The following is a 21,869-nucleotide window of genomic DNA, read 5'->3' as shown; positions in this document are numbered from 1 at the left end:
TTCTGTTTTCCTCATTGTAGAGTTTAGGCAAGTAAAAAGAAACTAATTACAGAAGAATTATATTTAAAACATAATGCAGAGGCCAGGCGTGGTGGCTCACGCCTGTAATCCCAACATTTGTGGGAGGCCAAGGCAGGTGGATCACCTGAAGTCAGTTCAAAACCAGCCTGGCCAACATGGTGAAACCCCATCCTTACTAAAAATACACAAATTAGCCAGGTGTGGTGGCACACGCCTGTAGTCCCAGCTATTCAGGAGGCTGAGACAGGAGAATCATTTGAACCCGCTACTCGGGAGGTGGAGGTTGCAGTGAGCCACTGCACTCTAGCCTGGGTGATAAAGCATGACTCCATCTCAAAAAAAAAAGAAAAAAAAATCCATAATACAGAATATTGATTTTTTTTTTTTTAACCATACAGGTTAGAAAGTTTCCAGGAGATATCTGTTTTCTTCGACAAGATGTGTTTGACTCTACAGTGATGAATTCATCTAAACCCTTCAGGAGCCTGTTTATTCTTTCAGCCTGTACTACCCCCGGAAGAAAGAATTTCATGAGTGTGCTCTCACTATATAAAATAGGATTTATTTTATTTATATTTTTTTTGAGATGGGGGTCTCCCTTTGTCACCTGGGCTGGAATGCAGTGGCACAATCATAGCTCACTGCAGCCTTGAACTTCTGGGCTCAAGCAATCCTCCCACCTCAGCCTCCTGAGTAGCTGGGGATACAGGTGCACACCACTACATCCAGCTAATTTTCTTTTTTTCTTTTTTCTAGAGTTGAGGGTCTCAATATGTTGTCCAGCTTGGTCTTGAACTCCTGGCCTCAAGCAGTCCTCCTGCCTCAGCCTCCCAAATAGCTGGGATTACAAGTGAGAGCCACCATACCTGGCCAGGATTTATTTTTACTTGTCCTAAAATAAACTCCTTTCAGAGACTCCTACTCCTGCCTAGGCTCAGGGAAGAGGCCAGTGATCATTCCATTCATTATCTTAAATTTGAATCCTAAATCTCTAGCTTCAGTGCACTGTCCTAGGCTTAGGGCTCCTCGTGATCCACTGTCCACAGCCACCAGTATTTCATCCAAGAAATCATATTTCCACCCTCATCTGTCTCACTGACTCACTGTACGCTCCAGTCTTTGAGCTCAGGATTTCTTGGCACCTGATTCAATTCGGGGTAGGAAGACCTGTAAGCTAATAGAGATCTTCTGGAAGGCTTATAACAACTGAGGCAATAGCCAAAATTCCATTCCTAGGAATGCACCCTTAGGAAGCAACAGAGCAGCGTTATCTATGACGGTACTAAATTGAAACAACCTAAGTGCCCAACAATGAAGCAGGACTTAACATCCATGGCTTAACTTTCTACAGCTGTTTCCTGAGAAATCTCGTCGAATGTCAGCTATATTACAGGAAACACTAATTATGACCTGTGATTAGTACAACGCATCTGGACTGGGACATTCTTGAAACTGGATGTGTTCCTGGGGGAATGGGGCTCCTAGGCCAGGGTGGCTTCCACACCGGTCTGTGTCATCTCATTCCCTCATACCAAAGCTCTGAGTCTACTGTGAAGACTGCAGACACTGCTCTGCTCTATCTTTTTGTTTTGTATCCTTCTAAGTCAAATCTGTTGCTAGCTGTAGCCAACCATGGTCATGTAGGTTGATGGTCTAGCCCAAGAGTCAGCGAACTTTTCCTATAAAGGGCCAGATGGTAAATATTTTAGGTTTTGTAGCCCATATGATCTTTATCACGACTATTCAACTCTGCTGTTTTAGTGGAAAAACAGCCACAGGCAATATATAAATGAATGAGCATGACTATGTTCCAGTAAAACTTCATTTCATAATAACAGGTTGTGGGCTATTTGGCACAGAGGGCACAGTTTGCCAACCCCTGGCCTAGTTGAACATAAGGCCATTCATGCAGAGTGGATGTTGCAAACAAACAGTACACACCGATGAGAAAAACAGCTCTGTTAAAGTGATAGAATAATGGATAGCAGGTTATAATAACTATTATGCTTACTTTGGTTACTAGACTTTTCCACTAAAATATAAAGCCTTGGAAAATATTAAATGATTTAGGACTTTGACACTGTATATATTCAGACATTCCTTGCTTTCCGCCAGCACAAATCACGGAGAGCCTGTCTTCTCCCATTCCTCCACAGCACCCAAGTCTCCTATCCTGGATATTATGTCCCTCCTGTTAATAACCATGACTTGCAGCAAGAGGTACATCTCAAGAGCCACTCGTCCCCAAACTCCAGCAAAAACAAAAACAAAGGGTACTCACTTGAATAATAAGTTAAGACCAAAGAGGGTAAACATGACAGCCATGTAGCCAACGATGCCAGTGGCATAGCTGATTTTATAGATTAGCAGGAACCACTTATAAACCAACCTGGGGAAAGGAGAGAAAGTTAGTGCAGCTGACACAGAGATTCTGGCCTCAGTGGTCACTGGATCACAAGACTCCTTTATTCTCACATCAATGGGGTCTTTGCTCAGGACTTACTGAGCAACTTCGGTTACTATTCAAAGCTGCTCACTCCCTTAACTGCAGAAATGCCTCCATATACTCGAGAAGTAGTGCTTTGTATTTTCTTTTTTTTTTTTTTGGAGATGGAGTCTTGCTCTGTTACCCAGGCTGGAGTGCAGTGGCGCGACCTTGGCTCACTGCAACCTCTGCCTCCCGAGTTCGAGCGATTCTTCTGCCTCAGCCTCCTGAGTAGCTGGGACTACAGGTGCTCACCACCACACCTGGCTAATTTTTATATTTTTTTAGCAGAGATGGGGTTTCACCACATTGGCCAGGCTGGTCTCAAATTCCTGACCTCATGATTCGCCTGCCTCAGCCTCCCAAAGTGCTGGGAATACAGGCGTGAGCCACCACGCCCGGCTGTGCTTTGTATTTTCACGGTCTCAGACCAAGGAAAAGATTCCTAAAAAGGCAGTTTCTGCCTCACAGAAGGAGCACAGCTGACCTTAGACAGCTATGACACCTCAAATGAGGAAGTAAAAAGTAGTAAACACAACTATGCTCAGAAGATTAACAGGCAGGAAGGCTAGTTGTTCAGAAACAGAAATCAAGAGACAAATCCGAGGTAGAATGAGCTACGGGTTTTTTGTACCTGGGCCTGGTTAGTCTGAATACAGCTTTGTTCCTATCCACAAGCCAAAAATGAAATGATGTATAATGAATTTGCTTCTGAAATGAATTTTCTTCTGAGGGAGAAGGGAAAGGAGAGAGGCACTTAAGAAGTACCTTTTGAGTTGGATACAAGTGTGTGGTGGTGGTGAAGTAGAATGGGGTTGTTCATGTTCCTGAAGGAGCAGTAGTATGCCCCAGCAGCCAATAAAGAACAGTGTACATGATGGATCCCAGTTACTAGACTCAGCAAGAAAGACGGTTTCCTGAATGAACCAGGGCCTTTTTTTTTTTTTTTTTTTTTGGCTAGAGACAGGGTCTTGCAATGTTGCCCAGGCTGGCCTCCAACTCCTAGGCTCAAGGGATCCTCCCACCTCAGCCTCCCAAAGTGCTGGGATTACAAGCATAAACCGCTGTTGCTTGGCCAAACCAGAGCCTTTTAAAGGCTACAAGAGTGGGTTCCCATCATCAGGAGCCACTACTCTATCTCTGATGGGAGCTAATGAACAAGTTAGCAATCTGCCTGAATAAGCAGCACAAGTCTGTGTGGATCCTGAGAGCTGACTAGGTTACTACCAACCCTGCTGAGCCCTAGGGAGGAAAGTCAAGGTCCTTCTCTGCCCGTGCCTCCTTGCTGTGGCCAGGCAAGCAGTGATGGTTTCTCAGGCTAGAGAAAGGACCCAAACATCTTCCTTCTAGTGCTGTCTTAAAGAATACACACAGTTCCATTCTCCAGGGTTTGCACTGATCATAACGGAGAGAGACATAGTGAAAGGGACATGAAATTTTAGGTCAAAAAACTCAATATGGATTAAGTGATGTTTTAGTAGCTGGGTAACCTCAGATAAGTCAAATCACCTCTTTGAGACAAGAGAGGTATACGGAGCCCATTTCCTGGTATATAATACATGTTCATGAAATGCTGCATGTATAGTACAAATAAGGATGTTTATGAAAGTGCTCCAAGGCAGGTATAATGGCTCACACCTGGAATCCCAACACTTTGGGAGGCTGAGGTGGGAGGATTGTTTGAGTTCAGGAGTTCGAGACCAGCCTAGGAAACTCAGTGAGACCTTGTCTCTACTAAAAATAAAAATAAAAAAATAGCCAGGCAAGGTGGAGCATGCCTGTAGTCCCAGCTACTCCAGAGACTGAGATGGGAAAACTGGTTGAGCCGAGGAGGATGAGGCTGCAGTGAGTTGTGATCATGGCACTGCACTCTATCCTGGGCGACAGAGTGCGACCTCATCTCTGTTTTTAAAAAGTGCTTTGAAATTGTAAAGCACTATCAAATGTTAGTTACAGGGCCGGGCATGGTGGCTCACACCTGTAATCCCAGCACTTTGGGAGCCCCAGGCAGGCAGATCACTTGAGGTCAGGAGTTTAAGACCAGCCTGGCCAACGTGGTCTCTACCAAAAATACAAAAAAAAAAAAATTAGCTGGGTGTGGTGGCACACACCTGTAATCCCAGCTACTTGGGAGGCTGAGCCAGGAGAATTGCCTGAGCCCGGGAGGCAGAGGTTGCAGTGAACTGCATTCCAGCCTGGGCGACAGAGTAAGACACTGTCTCTAAATAAATAAATAAATAAATAAATAAATAGCAAGGAGTTACTGGCTGGGCACGATGGCTCACAACTGTAATCCCAGCACTTTGGGAGGTCGAGGCGGGCAGATCATGAGGTCAGGAGATCAAGACATCCTGGCTAACATGATGAAAACCCGCCTCTACTAAAAAACTACAAAAAATTAGCCAGGCATGGTGGTGGGCGCCTGTAGTCCCAGCAACTCGGGAGGCTGAGGCAGGAGAATGGTGTGAACCCAGGAGGCAGAGCTTGCAGTGAGCTGAGATTGCACCACTGCACTCTAGCCTGGGCGACAGAGCGAGACTCCGTCTCAAAAAAAAAAAAAAAAAAAGGTAGTAGTTACTATTATAAAAATCCTCCATATTAGAGACATATTTTCAATCATTTTAGCCAAAAGTTTGCACTGTTTATAGTGTTCATGGTGACTCTTACATTGTTCTATTACACTTTTTCTTCATATCACCTTATCTCCCTATGTGAGGTAGCAATTACTGTCCCATTTTTAGGGATGAAGAATTCAAGGCTCAGAAAGGTAAGGTCATACAGTTGAACAAGTGGCAGGGCTAGAGGTCCCAATCCACATTCATCCGGCTCCACATCCTGTATCTTCCACAATGGCCCTTAAAGTAAATTACCAAAGCCAGAGAGAAACTTCTGGATCACCTATTTCACCTTAAACAATGAAACTCCAGAAGGCCAGAGAAAGGCTTGCAGGAAAGTAGAACATAAGAATAGAAAGAAGAGCAGTCTACAATTGAAAGACTTTGGATCAGGTGGTCACAACTTTGAGGCTGGCCAGTCAAGCCCTCTTGGACCTACACAAACCTCTGTCATAGCACTTAACAACTGCACTGCAACAGGAGCTTTCTCGTCCATCTCCTCCATTAAACAGAGTACTCCTTGAGACAGGGACCATGTCTTATCCAGCTCTGTATCCCCAGCGCTCAGCACAGGGCCTGGCACATAGTAAGTGCTTATTTGAATGAATGAGAAAATCTCTTTTTCTGTTGAGTACAGATATTAAATTACCTCACAAGCTGGTTGGGAGGATCAAATGAGAAACGAATTTGAATAAAATAAAAAGAATTATACAGGCACTGGCTGCTTTGTGACTCAAGAAGGAAGTATTGTTTATTGGAAAATTATAAATTTGCTAAGATTCATTCATTCAACAAAAATTCACAGAGTAAGCTACTATGTGCCAGGCCCCATGGCAGGGCTTGAATATACAGTGACAAACAAAATGGATGTGGTTCCTGATCTCAGAGGTAAAAGTTTAGTGAGGGAGACAGATACTCAAAACAGTATTTAGTTATAAATTGTGGTAAGTTATATGAAGGAACACTACTGTGCAATATGAGAGAATATACTGGAAAATCTAATTCAGAGATCAGAGAAGGGTTCACAGAAGAAAACATTTAAAATGAGACCACAATGATCACCATGATTTGCTTATTTTTGTTTGCCTTTAATATAAAAAGACCTTGAAACCATGAAGTAAGCTATACAGAAATATCTGGGGTTTTTAATCGATGAATAGGGGAGGGAGTCTCCCAATCAGCTCGTTTTAGAGGTGCCCCATGCCAAGTAATTTTGGCAGACAAAACCAGGAATTTTTTCAGTCTAAACCTATGCTCCTCCCATGCATTCCAACCCATTAGCTTCGGAAAACCTGGGCTCTTCCCACTATTTAAACTCTCACCTTGGGGTTGTCTGTACTAGAGGTTTTCGGGTGGCTCGGAAGGTGACAAAGGCTGTGACAGCAGAGAACAAGATCCAGATCACTAGGAACCTCCACCAGTGCAGCTTCACTGTGAAATAGAGGGGAACAACCCACATCTGAAAGAGGGTCACCATCTGAAACACAAACACAAGCACTTCAGCTCTAGCCAGCTCCCTCTGCAGCTCTGTCCACAGTCCCAAATGCAGCTTGTTTTCTATTTTAGCTTGATCCTCTCCTGTACTTCCAACTTTGGACAAAGGTAACTCCACTAGTGATACAAGTCAGAAACTTAGGACCATATTTGACTCCTCCTCCCTTTCATCCCTCACTCAACTATCTCTCGGATATATTCTTTCCTTTCCATTTGAGCTCTTGCTACCACTTGGCTGGCTGACTGCAATGAGCTCTTTGTTAATCTCCCTGCATTCAGTGTCTATCCTTTTGAGGAGTGAAAGAATGGTACCCCGAACACGAAATCTTGACCATGTCATTTCTCTGCTTGAACAGTCCCCCTGCATAAAGGACAGGATCCAACATTCCTTTTATTTATTTTGAGATGGAGTCTTGCTCAGGTTGCCCAGGTTGGAGTATAATGGCTTGATCTCGGCTCACTTGTAGCCTCTGCCTCCCAGGTTTAAGCGATTCTCCTGTCTCGGCCTCCCGAGTAGCTGGGATTACAGGCACATGCCACCATGCCTGGCTAATTTTTGTATTTTTAGTAGAGAGGATCCGACATTCTTAGCGAGGCTGTCAAATCCCCCATAATATGGCCCCAACCTACTATTTCAAGGGCCATCTACCACTCCCCAGGCCTTTAAGTCAGGTTGTCCCCATCAGGTTGTCCTTCCCACCTGCCTTTCTGCCTGACAATATCACATCCAAGACACACAAGGCCTTCAGTCTCCTTTCCAGGCAGAAAGTGCTTTCCAGTGCTCCAAACACATTTTCTTTTCTAACATCATTATAGTGCTTATCTAGAGTATGAGGCTGGGCTTGAATTCATTCTCCACCTGTATATAAGCTCCTTGTGGGCAGTGACTAGGCCGTATTCCCATTTCCTCTACACTAGAAAACTGCTGGCACATGATATGTCCTCAATAAATTCCAATAAATAAAAGGAAAGTAAAACGAGAGTAGGACTCCCTCAGAGAGAGGTACATTTCTATTTTAAAGAGTGCCTGTTTTACTCTCCCTCCTTCAGAGCCTTCCCTCAGACTTGTTAGCTGAAGTTCTTTAAAGGCATAAAATAATTCTAACTCCAAGACAGAAGTCTGAAGTCACCGCCAGTCTTCTCTCCCATGCCTCCTAACTCCCTTCCCAACCACCCTTCTGTCACTAGATGTCACCCTTCTCCAGTGAGTAGCAGGTATAAAAAAAGATAGCACATAATACGTAATGGAGGTTTTCTTCCTGATGCCATCAACAAAATGAAAGAATATTTTTTAAAAAACAACAACAAAAAAGAGAGATACAGAGAGGAAAAGAGTGGCTAGTTTCCTGGCGTTCTATAGTAAACTAAGAAAGCATTTACTTGGCCGGGCGTGGTGGCTCACACCTGTAATCCCAGCACTTTGGGAGTAAACTAAGAAAGTATTTACTTGGCCGGGCGTGGTGGCTCACACCTGTAATCCCAGCACTTTGGGAGGCTGAGGTGGGTGGATCACGAGGTCAGGAGATTGAGACCATCCTGGCTAACACAGTGAAACCTCGTCTCTAATAAAAATACAAAAAAAAAAAAAAATTAGCTGGGCGTGGTGGCAGGCGCCTGTAGTCCCAGCTACTCACTCGGGGAGGCTGAGGCAGGAGAATGGTGTGAACCCAGGAGGCGGGGCTTGCAGTGAGCCGAGATCGCGCCACTGCACTGCAGCCAAGGTGACAGAGCAAGACTCTGTCTCAAATAAAAAAAAGATTAGGGATTTCTAGACCAGTGTTATCCAAACAAAATATCATGCAAGTCACGAACATAGTTTAAAATCTTCTAGTTACATTTTTTAAAAGGTAAGAAGAAACAGGTTTTCATTTCAATAATATATTCTATTTATCCCAATATATACAAAATATCTCAATATGTATTCAAGATTAAAATTATTTATGAAATGGCTTACTTTTTTTGGTACTAAGGCTTTGAAATCAAATATGTATTTTACATTTACAACAGACTAGCTACATTTCAAGTGGTCAGCAGCCACATGGGACTGATGGCTGCCATAATAGGTAGTGCAGCTTAGAGCTTCATTTTAGTGTTTGTCTGTAGCTACCATTCTCTTATAGACTTCTCTGTGACAAGAAAAAGCCTCAGATGGTCAGGCATGGTGGCTCACACCTGTAATCCCAGCATTTTGTGAGGCCAAGGCAGGTGGATCACCTTAGGTCAGCAGTTTAAGACCAGCCTGGCCAACATGGTGAAACCCCGTCTCTACTAAAAATATAAAAATTAGCCAGGCCTGGTGGCAGGCACCTGTAATTTCAGCTACTTGGGAGGCTGAGGCAGGAGAATCGCTTGAAACTGGGAGGTGGAGGTTGCAGCGAGCTGAGATCGCGCCATCACACTCCAGCCCAGGTGACAGAGTGTGAGACTCCATCTTAAAACAAAAAACAAAACACACACACACACACACACAAAAGCGTCATTTTACAGGAAAAAAGAAACAGAACAGAACAGAGAAAATGGTAAGCAGAACCACTTTGCTTTAGAGGTTCCCATTTTGTGTACCTGAGGGTACTGGCTGCTGGTCCATGAGCCATGAAGCCTCAATAACAATTCACTGCACAGGAACCCACAACTGACTCTCTGAATGAAGCATTCTAAAACAGTCTGACCTTACATAAAAAGTGTGGAAGCACCAGGATGTACTAACAAACGGCTACCCAAATAATGCCCCAGGTGCCATTTTCTAGGAGACACTAGGAGCACCAGGAAAAGACATCACAACTAGGGGAAAAGGCAACCCAACTTATGAAACTAAAAGGGTGGCATATGGCAAGAAGGGGTGGAGGGTTTTTGGTCTTCACGCTATTTGCTTTAACAGGCTCATGGGGCTGTTTACAAAACAGTAGGCCCAGAGAAGAATTAAATCACATAGTCTGGTCACATTTGCTCTCTCTGAGAAAAAAACAGAAATTCCTGTTCTCCTGCCAGTTTTTCAAAAACTTGGCTGTTGCATTAAAACAACCAGCCTGCTCTAAGATGCTCTTTCCCACTCCCCACCAATCACCAATAGCATGTTCTGAGGAGAAATGTGAATCAAGGTAAGTTTCTCTACATGAGCTGCAGCTCTGCACATTTTGGGTGAGGAGAGAAGCAGAGATCCTGGATTCTATTCTGAGTTGAACAAAGACACAATGAGGATTAAGTCTGGGCATCAGGAAAGAAAAATCTTGTTTTGTTTTGTAGTTTTCGGGCTTGAAATTTTAGGATGAAAAAACTACATCTAGAGATATACATCAAGTATGTAAAGCTACATCAAGTCACATCAAGAGAAAGAGAGAGAGAGACTGTGTGTGAGAGAAGAGACAAAGAACAAGAGGCGAGAGAGAAAGAGAAAAAAGGGGAGAGAGAAAGGAATTTAGAGATAGGATTAGGCTTTCTGAAACCAGATGGTGGAGTAGAAGCCCAGCAGACCGGGTTTCTAGTACCATTCTGCCTCCAACTCACTGGGTCACCCTAAGGAGGTCCTTCCTCCTTCCTTGGAGGAAGGGATTGGCTTGATTTTTCAAACCCCTTCAAGTTCTAACAGGCTAAGTTTCTATCAACTAGTTCTGTATCCCAGACTTCCTAGGAGAGTAGAGACAGTGTTCACCCACTTACTCATTCAACTCATTAAGTATTACTTTTGCATTTAATGGGAAAAGGAGTACAGAAATAAACATGACCTCTAGTCCTCTAGGAGCTACCAGGTTAGCTGCAAGAAAAAGATCTAAATCAAACTCTAATTTTAATGATTCTGTTAGCCTTCAGACCATTTCTAGAAGTCCAAATAGAAATGATTAAAGAATGAACAAAATGAAATGATACACTGAAATGATCAGAAATTTTAGAATTAAAGCTATCTAAATATGAATCCCAATACAGCTAATTACTGTGTTAACGTAGGCAGATCACTTAACTCTGATAAGCTTCGGTTCTCTAAACTATGGTAAAATGGGGTTAACGGTATCTATTCTCATAAGGTTGTATGGATTAAATGAGTTAAGGCATGGAAACACTTAGAACAGTGCCTAATAATGTCAGCACTCATTATGAGTAGTGTAGTAAATATAAGCATTTGATATAATAGTTCTTATATTTAAATGGAAGTAATATATATAAAACAAGTGTGGTGCATAATTCATAATAAGCGCTCAGTAAATGAGAGCTCTTATTACAGCTTTGCATGATTAAAAATGTATAAAGTCACACATACAAAGGAGCAAAGACCAGAATGAGGAAACCAAAATAACTGACATATGAAAAGTGATGAGGTTATAAGCAATTTCTTATTAATGTTTAATTGTCCTTTCTAGGAAAAATAAATTATCAGAAAACACAAACCAAGGATTTGAGGCCATTTTCAGGTCCCCAGGCTGTCTCCATTAGGGAGTGAAAGACAGCTTATGCTTGGGGCCTAGAAAGCAGCTGCTGGTGGAAGGGCCCAGTTCCTGGGGAGGGGCAAGGCAGAGGAGCTGAGTGAACAGAACATTCTACCATGCGATAAAAGGGGAAGTTACCTGGTTTCTTTATTTGGTTTAAAATTTCTACTGTAGGCTGGGCATGGTGGCTCACTCCTATAATTCCAGCACTTTGTGGGGCTGAGGCAGACGGATCGCTTGAGCCCAGGAGCTTGAGACCAGCCTGGGCAACATGGCGCAACCCTGCCTCTTAAAAAAAAAAAAAAAAAAAACAAATTTTCAGTTTCTACTTTAGTATTTATTGGCATTTTGCTTGGTAAATAAGTTTAAACTTCATTAAGGAAGGCATATAAATGGCAATAAACAGCTAAAAGTTATGCAGAACAATTGCAGGGCCTCTGGTGCCATCTCATGGCAACACTTACAGAGACACATTTGGTTCACTAATTTGCTCAAACACTTGTGCCTGATGCTATAGAAAGCATGAAAGCCTTGGCCCTCCAGGACTTGGCTGATGGCATATAAACACATGAATTAGGTGGCCAGTACAAAGCATCAAGTACTGACATGGGAATTTAGAGGAAAGATGAGGCAGGAGCTGTCAGGAAAACATCCTGGAAGAGGCAGAGTTCTGAATGATTCTAAAGGAGGCTTGGGTCTGGCCAGGTGGAAGGAGTAACACAAAAGTCATTCATCCTTCTTTCCCTGAATGTGTAAATACAAAGCTGAAGACTAGCCTGAAACTAACTCATTGATTTACTGAGGGACAAGAATAGCAATATCCTGCTTATTCCTCCACAAGGCTAAAATAGTTGAGATGGTGATGTCAGATGTTAACAGTAAGAGCTATTCCACATTTAAATGGATTGCCTCTTAACTGAGATCTGGAACCATGAGTAGAAGGTGTATTGGTAGAGATGGAATCAACACTACCTGACAATTATTTCTAATAAAAAAACCTGCAGATCCCTTTCATCTCAGAGAAATCAGAATTCATGAAAACAGATCATATCTTTCCCTGTGCATCAGGTGCCTTTCCAGTCTGCAGATGCTTGGCACTTTTGACTTTCAGGATTCTCATCTTATCACCTCTGCATCGCCTCATGTTGTAAGCTAGAGATCATCTCCACATGTTGTAAGCTAGAGATAAGTTTTCCAGGCATAAACTTATCTCTTCCCCTAACATCCCTGAGGGAGCTAAAGAGTAAAGTTAGACTCTGACTAGATGATGAAAACTGAGCTATGCAGAAGCCAAAAGTCTGGTTTGGGCTAGGTTTCCAATCCAGATCTTCTGTCTCTTAAGTTGCCTACCAATCATCATTCACTGAGTTTGTGGGGAAATCTGGAGAGGCTAGGTAGGCAAGATGATGAAGAGACTTAAGAGGAGGTTGAGAAAGTACCTGAGATCCAAGGAAAGGACTTATGCAACAGGCGTTAAATAAGGAAACTCAAGAGGGTTAAAAACTTCTGACTATGGCAGAAATTGACAAAAATTTCCTGAAGCCTTTAAGAGGAACCTACAGAAAGAGTACTTAACCAAGAATTGGATTTTGGTTTTAGGTCCAACTTTCCAATTTAATGGTCCTGTGTTCCCAGTAATCACTTCAGGATTCTGTACCTTGGTTTACTAATCTGAAAACTGGAGATAAATACCTACCCTGACTACCTTGCAGAGCTGTTATGAGGTTCCAAGAGAGAGCAAATGAGAAGAATTCAAGTCTGCTGAGGAGAAAGAACCAACCACAATTCAGTATAAGTGCTATAACAGAGTAGGTGGAGTATTTTTTAAATCATCAACAAATCTGAACTATAAGCAATCTAAAGTATTAGTATTGCTAAAATTGAAAAGAACAGTATCTAAAATTTAGATACAGTATGATTTCTTACTCCAAACAACAGGGCTTTATTTTTTTGTATTTTTACAAATTTTTTGTTTTAAATTTTACATTTGTTCTTCTTTTAACCTTATTTATTTGGCCTCTTCTTTGTAAGCAGGGCTTTTGTTTTTTGGGGTTTTTTTTTTGGTTTGCTTTTTGTTTTCTGAGACGGAGTTTCACTCTTGCCGCCCAGGCTGGAGTGCAGTGGCATGATCTTGGCTCACTGCAACCTCTGCCACCCGGTTTTAGGCAATTCTCCTGCCTCAGCCTCCCCAGTAGCTGGGATTACAGGCACCTGCCACCACGCCTGGCTAAGTTTTGTATTATTAGTAGAGACAGGGTTTTACCATGTTGGCCAGGCTGGTCTCAAACTCCTGACCTGAGGTGATCTGCCCGCCTCAGCCTCCCAAAGTGTTAGGATTACAGGCGCAAGCCACTGCACCCAGACTGTTTTTTGTTTTTGAGACAGGGTCTCACTCTGTTGCCCAGGACGGAGTGCAGAGGCACAATCACAGCCCACTGCAGCCTCAACCTCCCAAGCTCAAGTGATCCTCCCATCTCAGCCTCTGAAGTAGCTAGGACTACAGGCCTAGGCTACCACACCCAGCTAATTTTTTTTTTTTTAAAGATTAGGTCTTACTACGTTGCCCACGCTGGTGTCAAACTCCTAGGATCAACCTATCCTTCCACTCTAGTCTCCCAAAATGCTGGAATGGAATTACAGGCATGAGCCACTATGCCCAGCCTATATTTCTTTTTTTTTTTTTTTTTTTTTGAGACAGAGTTTCGCTCTTGTTGCCCAGGCTGGCATGCAAAGGCGCGGCGGTCTCGGCTCACCGCAACTTCCGCCTTCTGGGTTCAAGTGATTCTCCTGCCTCAGCCTCCTGAGTAGCTGGGATTACAGGCATGCACCACCACACCCGGCTAATATTGTATTTTTAGTAGAGACAGGGTTTCTCCATGTTGGTCAGGCTGGTCTCCAACTCCCGACCTCACGTGATCTGCCCATTCGGCCTCCCAAAGTGCTGGGATTATAGGCATGAGCTACCACACCCAGCCACCCAGCCTACATTTCTCTTAATGTGAAGGTTGGACTTGAGCTTCTAAGTTATGGACAGAACTTAATACTTCTCAGTGGGCTGGCATACCTGCTCATCATCAGTCTCATAGCTGGCAATATCCATATCGCTCTAGGTTCTAGAGCCTATGACAGTGTTTCTCATCAGGGGTGATTTTGTTTCCCAGGGGACATGTGGCAATGTCTGGAGACATCTGGTTGTTACAAGTGGACAAGGGTGTCAGCAGCATCTAGTGAATAGAGGGTAGGGATGCTATTAAACATTCCATAATATACAGGACAGCCCCCGAGAAAACAAAGAGTTATCTGGCCCAAAATGCCAATAGTTCCTCTGTTGAGAAACCTTGGTCTAGGAGAACAGAGCTAGTGCTTTTCCATTCAGTGGTCATGGAGGCCCACTAACAGGCTGCACCACCAACCTGCACTAGTGAAGAACAAAAAGTTTCATTCAGTTTGAAAGAAACAGAGCCCTATCAATTAATTCCATCATTTCTTGGCATGCCATAAGAGGCATTTTTTTTGAAAGCTCTAATGGCTAATTTCAAACAGTTCATGTTTCTACTACTCAACAACAATCCCAGTGCCTCTCCTTTACACAACATTCTCTGGGGAGTCTTCCTGATTCTTTCATTACTATTCCTCACCCCATAGACATTCTAATGTGCTTCACATGTGTATTTTTATTTGTACCTGTTCATACAAACTGTTTATTGCTTTCTCTGCTTATATTTTTATTAACTGGCATTGTGTTATACATCTTTCTGTTTCTTACTTTTTCCTCTCAGTACTATGCTTTTAAGGTCCTCCCAAATTCCTACAGGTACTTAATGTATTGCTTTTAACTGTAAAACAATTTCACGATATGCATCCATCACATTTTACCTATTTACTCCCTCAGAGATAGATATCCACATTGCCTCCAACTCCCCAATGTTCAGCCATAAGTAACACTTCAGGGAACACCCTCTTCCATGTCCCCTTAGGATGTGTCACAGGGTATGTGTATATTCACTCTGACTCAGCAATGCCATGCTGCTATCCACAATGCCTGCACCAGTCTTCATACCCACAAAAAAGTACAAAAAAGCTCCTATAGCCTCTGATCCTTGCCAACACTTGGCACTATTCAGCTTTCTAGTTTTTGCCAACCTAAAAATAGATGAAAAGCGATATCTCATATTTTTATGTGCATTTCTCTAATTACTAATGACTCTGAACATCTCTTTTCATGCTTGATGGCCTTTTGGGTTTCCTCTCCTGTAAATATGTTCACATCCCTGGCCTGTTTTTCTGTTGGAGCTGCTGTCTTTTGTTGATTTGTAGGAGTTTCTCTGGATAGATATTAATCTACTGTCAGTTTTAATCATTATTCATCTCTTCTCCATTCAGTTATCAGTTAACTCTGTCTGTCATATCTTTAACAGAACAGAAATCCTTAATTTATAAAATCAAATTTATCAAATCTTTACTTGTTTATATTTTTATTTTTAAAAAACTTCATTTATTTATTTATTTATTTTGAGACAGGGTTTCATCTGTTACCCACACTGTAGTGAACTGCCATGATCTCAGTTCACTGCAACCTCAAACTCTTGGGCTCAAGTGATCCTTCCACCTCAGCCTCCTGAGTAGCTGGGACTACAGGCATGCACCACCACACCTGGCTACGTTTTGTATTTTTTGTAGAGATAGGGTTTGGCCATGTTGCCCAAGCTGGTCTTGAACCTCTGGGCTCAAGTGTTCTGCCCACCTCAGCCTCCCAAAGTGCTGGGATTACAGGCATGAGTTACCCCACCCAGTCTGCTTACATTTTAAAAATTAGTTTCATAACTTTACCTTTCATAATTAGGTCTCTATGTTGAGTCCCCTTTGTATTCAGTATTATGCACAAATCCAGTTTTAATTTTTCTCCTTGTGGTGAGCCAGTTTTCTCAACTAATCTACTTAACAATGAATACCTTCTTACTGATTGGTGGTTACATCTTTATTGTACATTAAATTCCCATCTATCTCTGAGATCTGCATTTTGTCCCACTGGTCTGTTTGTCTATTCTTATAGTGTATCTTAAGGTAAGGTAAGTCCCTGTCTTGGTAGTTGCTTTCTTTCTTGCTTTATTTTTGAACTTTAGGTAGAGAAAAAAATAAATTATTCAAATTCTTTGGTTAATAAACATTCTCATCATTAGACCATGCATGGACCACTTTTAATTTTTTAAAGTTATTATTATTTTGTCTTTTTTTAAATGACAGAGTCTCACTCTGTCACCCACACTGGAGTACAGTGATGTGATCATAGTTTACTAAAGCCTTAAACTCCTGGGCTCAAGCAATCTTCCCGCCTCAGCCTCCCAAGTAGCTGGCATTACAGGTGCACACCACCACACTCAGCTAATTTTTTAATTTTTAGAAGAAACGGGGTCTCCCTGCATTGCCCAGGCTGGTCTGGAACTCCTGGGATCAAGTGATCCTTCTACCTTAGTCTCCCAAAGCGCTGGGATTAGAGGTGTAAGCCACTGTGTCAACCAAAACTACTTTTGTGGTTTCAAAAACCAAAAAATTTTCCATTTTATCCATCTTTGAGTATACAGTTCAATAATGGTATGTATTACTGTCTGTTACTATTCTGTAACAGATCTCCAGAACTTTTTTGTCTTGCAAAATGGAAACTCTATAGCCCCTAATTCCCCCCACCCCCTAGCCATCATTCTACTTTGTTTCTATGAATTTGACTACTTTAGATATCTCATATAAGTGGAATCATATTGGTCTCTTTGTGACTGGCTTATTTCACTTAGTATGTCTTTAAGGTTCATCCATCCTGTACCACATGACATAATTTCTTTACTTTTTACATTAATTATTTAATAACATGATAAATACTGAACCCACAAATGAACCTAAGATGTGAAACATCTAAAATTACTTATATCTAGCTATGTGCTCTTCTCTATCCTATCCTGCAATCTCTCTTCTATACAAGGTTACCATTATCTGGAATCTTGATTGTATTCCCTTGCTTTTTAAAATACGGTTTTGTCTTGGCACGGTGGCTCATGCCAGTAATCCCAATACTTTTGAGAGATCAAGGTGGGAGGATTGCTGGAGCCCAGGAGTTGGAGACCAGTCTTGTCAACAGAGGAAGACCTCCATCTCCAGAAAAAAAATTTTTTTAATTAGCCAGGTATGGGTGGTGCACACCTGTGGTCTCAATTACTTGGGAGGCTAAGGTGGGAGGATCAACAGAGCCCAGAAGGTTGAGGCTGCAATGAGCTGTGATCATGCCGCCACACTCCAGACTGGGTGACAGAGAAAGATCCTGTCTCAAAATAAAGTAAAATATGGTTTTATCACACAGATACATAATTTTAAAACATACTGTTTATGCATAACACAAACTTAGCCAAAAAAAAGAAAACATACCACTGAAGTTTCCATTATTTTTACCTTTCTATAAAAAATGTCAACTTATGGCCGGGCGCGGTGGCTCAAGCCTGTAATCCCAGCACTTTGGGAGGCCGAGACGGGTGGATCACGAGGTCAGGAGATCGAGACCATCCTGGCTAACACGGTGAAACCCCGTCTCTACTAAAAATACAAAAAACTAGCCGGGCGTGGTGGCGGGCGCCTGTGGTCCCAGCTACTCTGGAGGCTGAGGCAGGAGAATGGCGTAAACCCGGGAGGCGGAGCTTGCAGTGAGCTGAGATCAGGCCACTGCACTCCAGCACGGGCGACAGAGCAAGACTCCGTCTCAAAAAAAAAAAAAAAAAAAAAAAAAAAAAAATGTCAACTTATAAGTGGTCTTCTAGGGCTTATCTTTTGTACTCAATATTATACCACTAAGCTTCATCCTTACCATTATTTGTAGCTATAGTTATTTATATTTTGGTTTTTATAAGTATGTCATATGTATTATTTTATATTTCATTATGTGACTATATCACAACTAACTTACCCATTCACCTTTACGTATTGTCATTTTCAAATTTTTGCTACTGTAAATAGTGTTGCTATGAGAAATCGCAAGAGGGGCCGAGCACGGTGGCTCACATCTGTAATCCCAGCACTTTGGGAGGCTGAGGCAGGTGGATCACCTGAGGTCAGGAGTTTGAGACCAACCTGACCAACATGGTGAAACCCTGTTTCTACTAAAAAATACAAAAAGTAGCTGGGCATAGTGGCGGGCACCTGTAATCCCAGCTACTCGGGAGGCTGAGGGAGGAGAATCGCTTGAACCCAGTAGGTAGAGGTTGCAGTGAGCTGAGATCATGCCACTGCACTCCAGCCTGGGCAACAGAACAAGAGTCTGACTCAAAAAAAGGAAGAAAGAAAAAAGAAAAATCCTAGGAGGGTGTACCAAAATCTTCTCCTGCCATATATCTAGGAATTAAACTCCCCCAGATCATAGGGAGTTTAATTTAAAAACAGTTTGAAACTTTTTTTCAAAGTGGTTTCTCCACAAAGGAAACAATTTAACTGAGCACAGCTCCAGCGTGGGAATAGAAAGGATCAACGAATATCCACTGACTGAACAAATAAATAGACAGTACACAATAAATACTAGCGTTAATTATGTCTACGTAATTACATAGGTGGTAATGTCCCAACTATACTTATGCTCTGCTTCTCCTCCCTAGAACTGACCTTTAACCTACTGCAGATTTGAGAATGAGAGGTCCACAAGAATTGTGAAATTGGTGGCTATGGCTATTACCTAAAATATGCCTAGGCAGGCAGAAGAACTTTGTAAGAACCAAGATAGAAAATCAGGAATAGCAGGCCAGGCGCGGTGGCTCAAGCCTGTAATCCCAGCACTTTGGGAGGCCGAGAGGGGCGGATCACGAGATCAGGAGATCAAGACCATCCTGGCTAATACGGTGAAACCCCGTCTCTACTAAAAAATACAAAAAGCTAGCCGGGCGAGGTGGCGGGCGCCTATAGTCCCAGCTACTCGGGAGGCTGAGGCAAGAGAATGGCGTAAACCCGGGAGGCGGAGCTTGCAGTGAGCTGAGATCCGGCCACTGCACTCCAGCCTGGGCGACAGAGCGAGACTCCGTCTCAAAAAAAAAAAAAGAAAAGAAAATCAGGAATAGCAAGATGGGCCATCCAAACAGAATAGCAAAAGATAGAGTACTTAGCCAACAAGATTGTTCATAAATTGGGCCAGGGGTGGTGGCTCACACCTGTAATCCCAGCACTTTGCAAGGCCGAGGCAAGTGGATCACTTGGGTGGATCACTTGAAGTCCAGAGTTCGAGATCAGCCTGGCCAACATGGTGAAACCCCTTCTCTACTAAAATACAAAGAGTTAGCTGGGCATGGTGACAGGAGCCTGTAATCCCAGCTACTTGGGAGGCTGAGGCAGGATAACTGTTCAAACCCGAGAGGCGGAGACTGCAGTGAGTGGAGAGCACGCCACTGCACTCCAGCCTGGGCGACAGAAAAGGACTTCGTCTTAAAGAAAAAAAAAAAAAAACAGATCATTCATAAATCTAGTCTATAAAAATTCTCTACCAATTCTACAAATCAAATCAAATGACTAACTGGGGAAAGATATCCGTAGCAAATATGTCAAAAGGCTTATTCCTGACATACAAAGAGCTCTTACAAATCAGTAAGAAACATTCCAAAAGAAACCTAAGCAAAGGAAAGAAAATATACCAAATATACCACATGGCTCAAGCTGTGAATAATACAGCTTATGAATAATACTTACGTATAGTACTTAATAATGTAAACAATGAATATTTATTTAAAAATTGGGAGGAGGAAATGTTTGTAGTATGTGAGGGGTATAGGTATAGCAGTATAAGATAATTATTACCGCCAGGCGCGGTGGCTCATGCCTGTAATCCCAGCACTTTGGGAGGCCGAAGTGGGCAGATCACAAGGTCAGGAGATGGAGACCATCCTGCCCAACATGGTGAAACTCTGTCTCTACTAAAAATGCAAAAAGTAGCTGGGTGTGGTGGCACGAGCCTATAGTCCCAGCTACTCAGGAGGCTGAGGCAGAAGAATCGCTTGAACCCAGAAGGCAGAGATTGCAGGGAGCCGAGACCATGCCATTGCACTCCAGCCTGGGTGACACAGCAAGACTTTGTCTCCAAAAAAAAAAAAACAACAACAACAACAAAAAACATATAATTATTACCTTCCAAAGTAGGAAGTCAATATATAATATTTAAAAGTAGAAAATTATACATCAGTATAAACATGTTATTTAAAAAACACAAATATTATATTTAAATAATATAAAGTAGAAATTTATACATCAGTAAAAACATGCTATTTAAAAAACACAAGGCCAACTGGGGTGGCTCATGCTATAATCCCCACACTTTGGGAATCTAAGGCAACAGGATCACTTGAGGCCAGGAATTCAAGACCTGCCTGGGCAATATAGCGGGACCTAACTCTACAAAAAATTTAATCATTTGAACCCAGGAGGCAGACGTTGCAGTGAGCCAAGATCACACCACTGTACTCCAGCCTGGGCAACAGAGACGCTGTCTCAAAAGAAAAAAACAAAATTACTATGCAGTCATTAGTTTAAGAGGATGATATACACACCAATATGGATAGATATTTGAGATAGTATTAGGTGGAAAACGCTGCAGAACCTAATGGATGTCAAAAACATCTAAAAATTTATAAACATATACTTGCAGATTTTTCCTATCTATAACAAATTGATTAACAGTGGTTCCCTCTGGACACTTTTGATTTCTATGTCACATACTGTTATATTGTTCAAATTTTTGATAACAAATATACATAACTTTTGCAGAATGAAAACCTCATCCTGTCTCTAGGCAGGTCTGCTTCATCCTCTAACACGAAGACAGGCCTTCACCTCTTATGGGTAATTCAATTTGATACAGATTTCAGAGCTAACTGCGAGGACTTCAACACATCCAGTAAACCATTCCATAAAAAAATCACAAACATCCCCTCCACAACATTCCTGACAGGAGGTTGCTAACTCCTACTAAAACACAGCTTGTAATAGGAAGACCAGGCACGGTGGCTCATGCCTGTAATCCCAACACTTTGGGAGGCCAAGGCAGATGGATTGCTTGAGTTCAGGAGAGTGAGACCAGCCTGGGCAACCTGGCAAAACCCTCTCTCCACCAAAAATACAAAAAATTAGACTGCTGGTATGGCACGCACCTGTAGCCCCAGTTACTTGGAAAGCTGAGGTGGGAGGATCACCTGAGCCTGAGGAAGTCGAGCCTGCAGTGAGCCAAAATCGCCAAACTGCACCACTGCATTCCAGGATGGGCAATCAGAATAAGACCTTGTCTCAGGGGAAAAAAAGGTATCCGACTGGAAAGGAAGAAGTGAAACTATCTCTACTTTCAGATGACCAATTTTACATATAAAAAATCCTTAAAAAATACTTTAAAAACTATTAGAGCTAATAAATTCAGCAAAGTTGGAAGATTAACAGAAAACAATCTGTTGAAGTTCTACATATTAGCAATGAATAATTCGAAAAGGAATTTTTTTAAAATTCCACTAACAATGGCATCAAAAAGAATAAAATACTTAGGAATAAGTTTAACAAAGGAGGTGCAAGACTTGTACACTGAAAATTACAAAACATTGATGAAAGAGATTAAAGACCCAAATAAATGAAAAGATACCCTGTGTTTATATACTGGAAGATTAATATTGTTAAGATGGAAACATTTCCCCAAACAATCTAGAGAAATCAATCCAATCCTTATCAAAATTCCAACTTCTTTTGTTTGTAAAATGGAAACGTTGATATTAAAATTAATAAGGAATTGCAAAGGACTCAGAATAGCTGAAATAATCTTGAAAAAGAAGAACAAAGTTGAGG

General features: G+C 42.1%; 1 protein-coding gene across 2 annotated transcripts in view; it reads right to left on the bottom strand.

Moving 5' to 3' along the window:
• Positions 1-21,869, bottom strand: part of RNF121 (ring finger protein 121) — a 66,278-nt gene that overhangs the window by 8,274 nt on the left and 36,135 nt on the right. For both annotated transcript variants that reach the window (XM_023209551.2, XM_023209552.1), the window contains exons 4-5: positions 6,444-6,598; positions 2,303-2,410 (exon numbers count right to left, since the gene is read on the bottom strand). In XM_023209551.2, the coding sequence (XP_023065319.1) occupies positions 2,303-2,410; positions 6,444-6,598 (263 nt within the window). The remainder of the gene's footprint in view (positions 1-2,302; positions 2,411-6,443; positions 6,599-21,869) is intronic.

Source organism: Piliocolobus tephrosceles, chromosome 13 (assembly GCF_002776525.5).
Source record: "Piliocolobus tephrosceles isolate RC106 chromosome 13, ASM277652v3, whole genome shotgun sequence".
Lineage (NCBI taxonomy): Eukaryota > Metazoa > Chordata > Mammalia > Primates > Cercopithecidae > Piliocolobus > Piliocolobus tephrosceles.
Note: the sequence above shows the minus strand (reverse complement) of the source record. Positions and strands in the feature narration are given on the sequence as shown.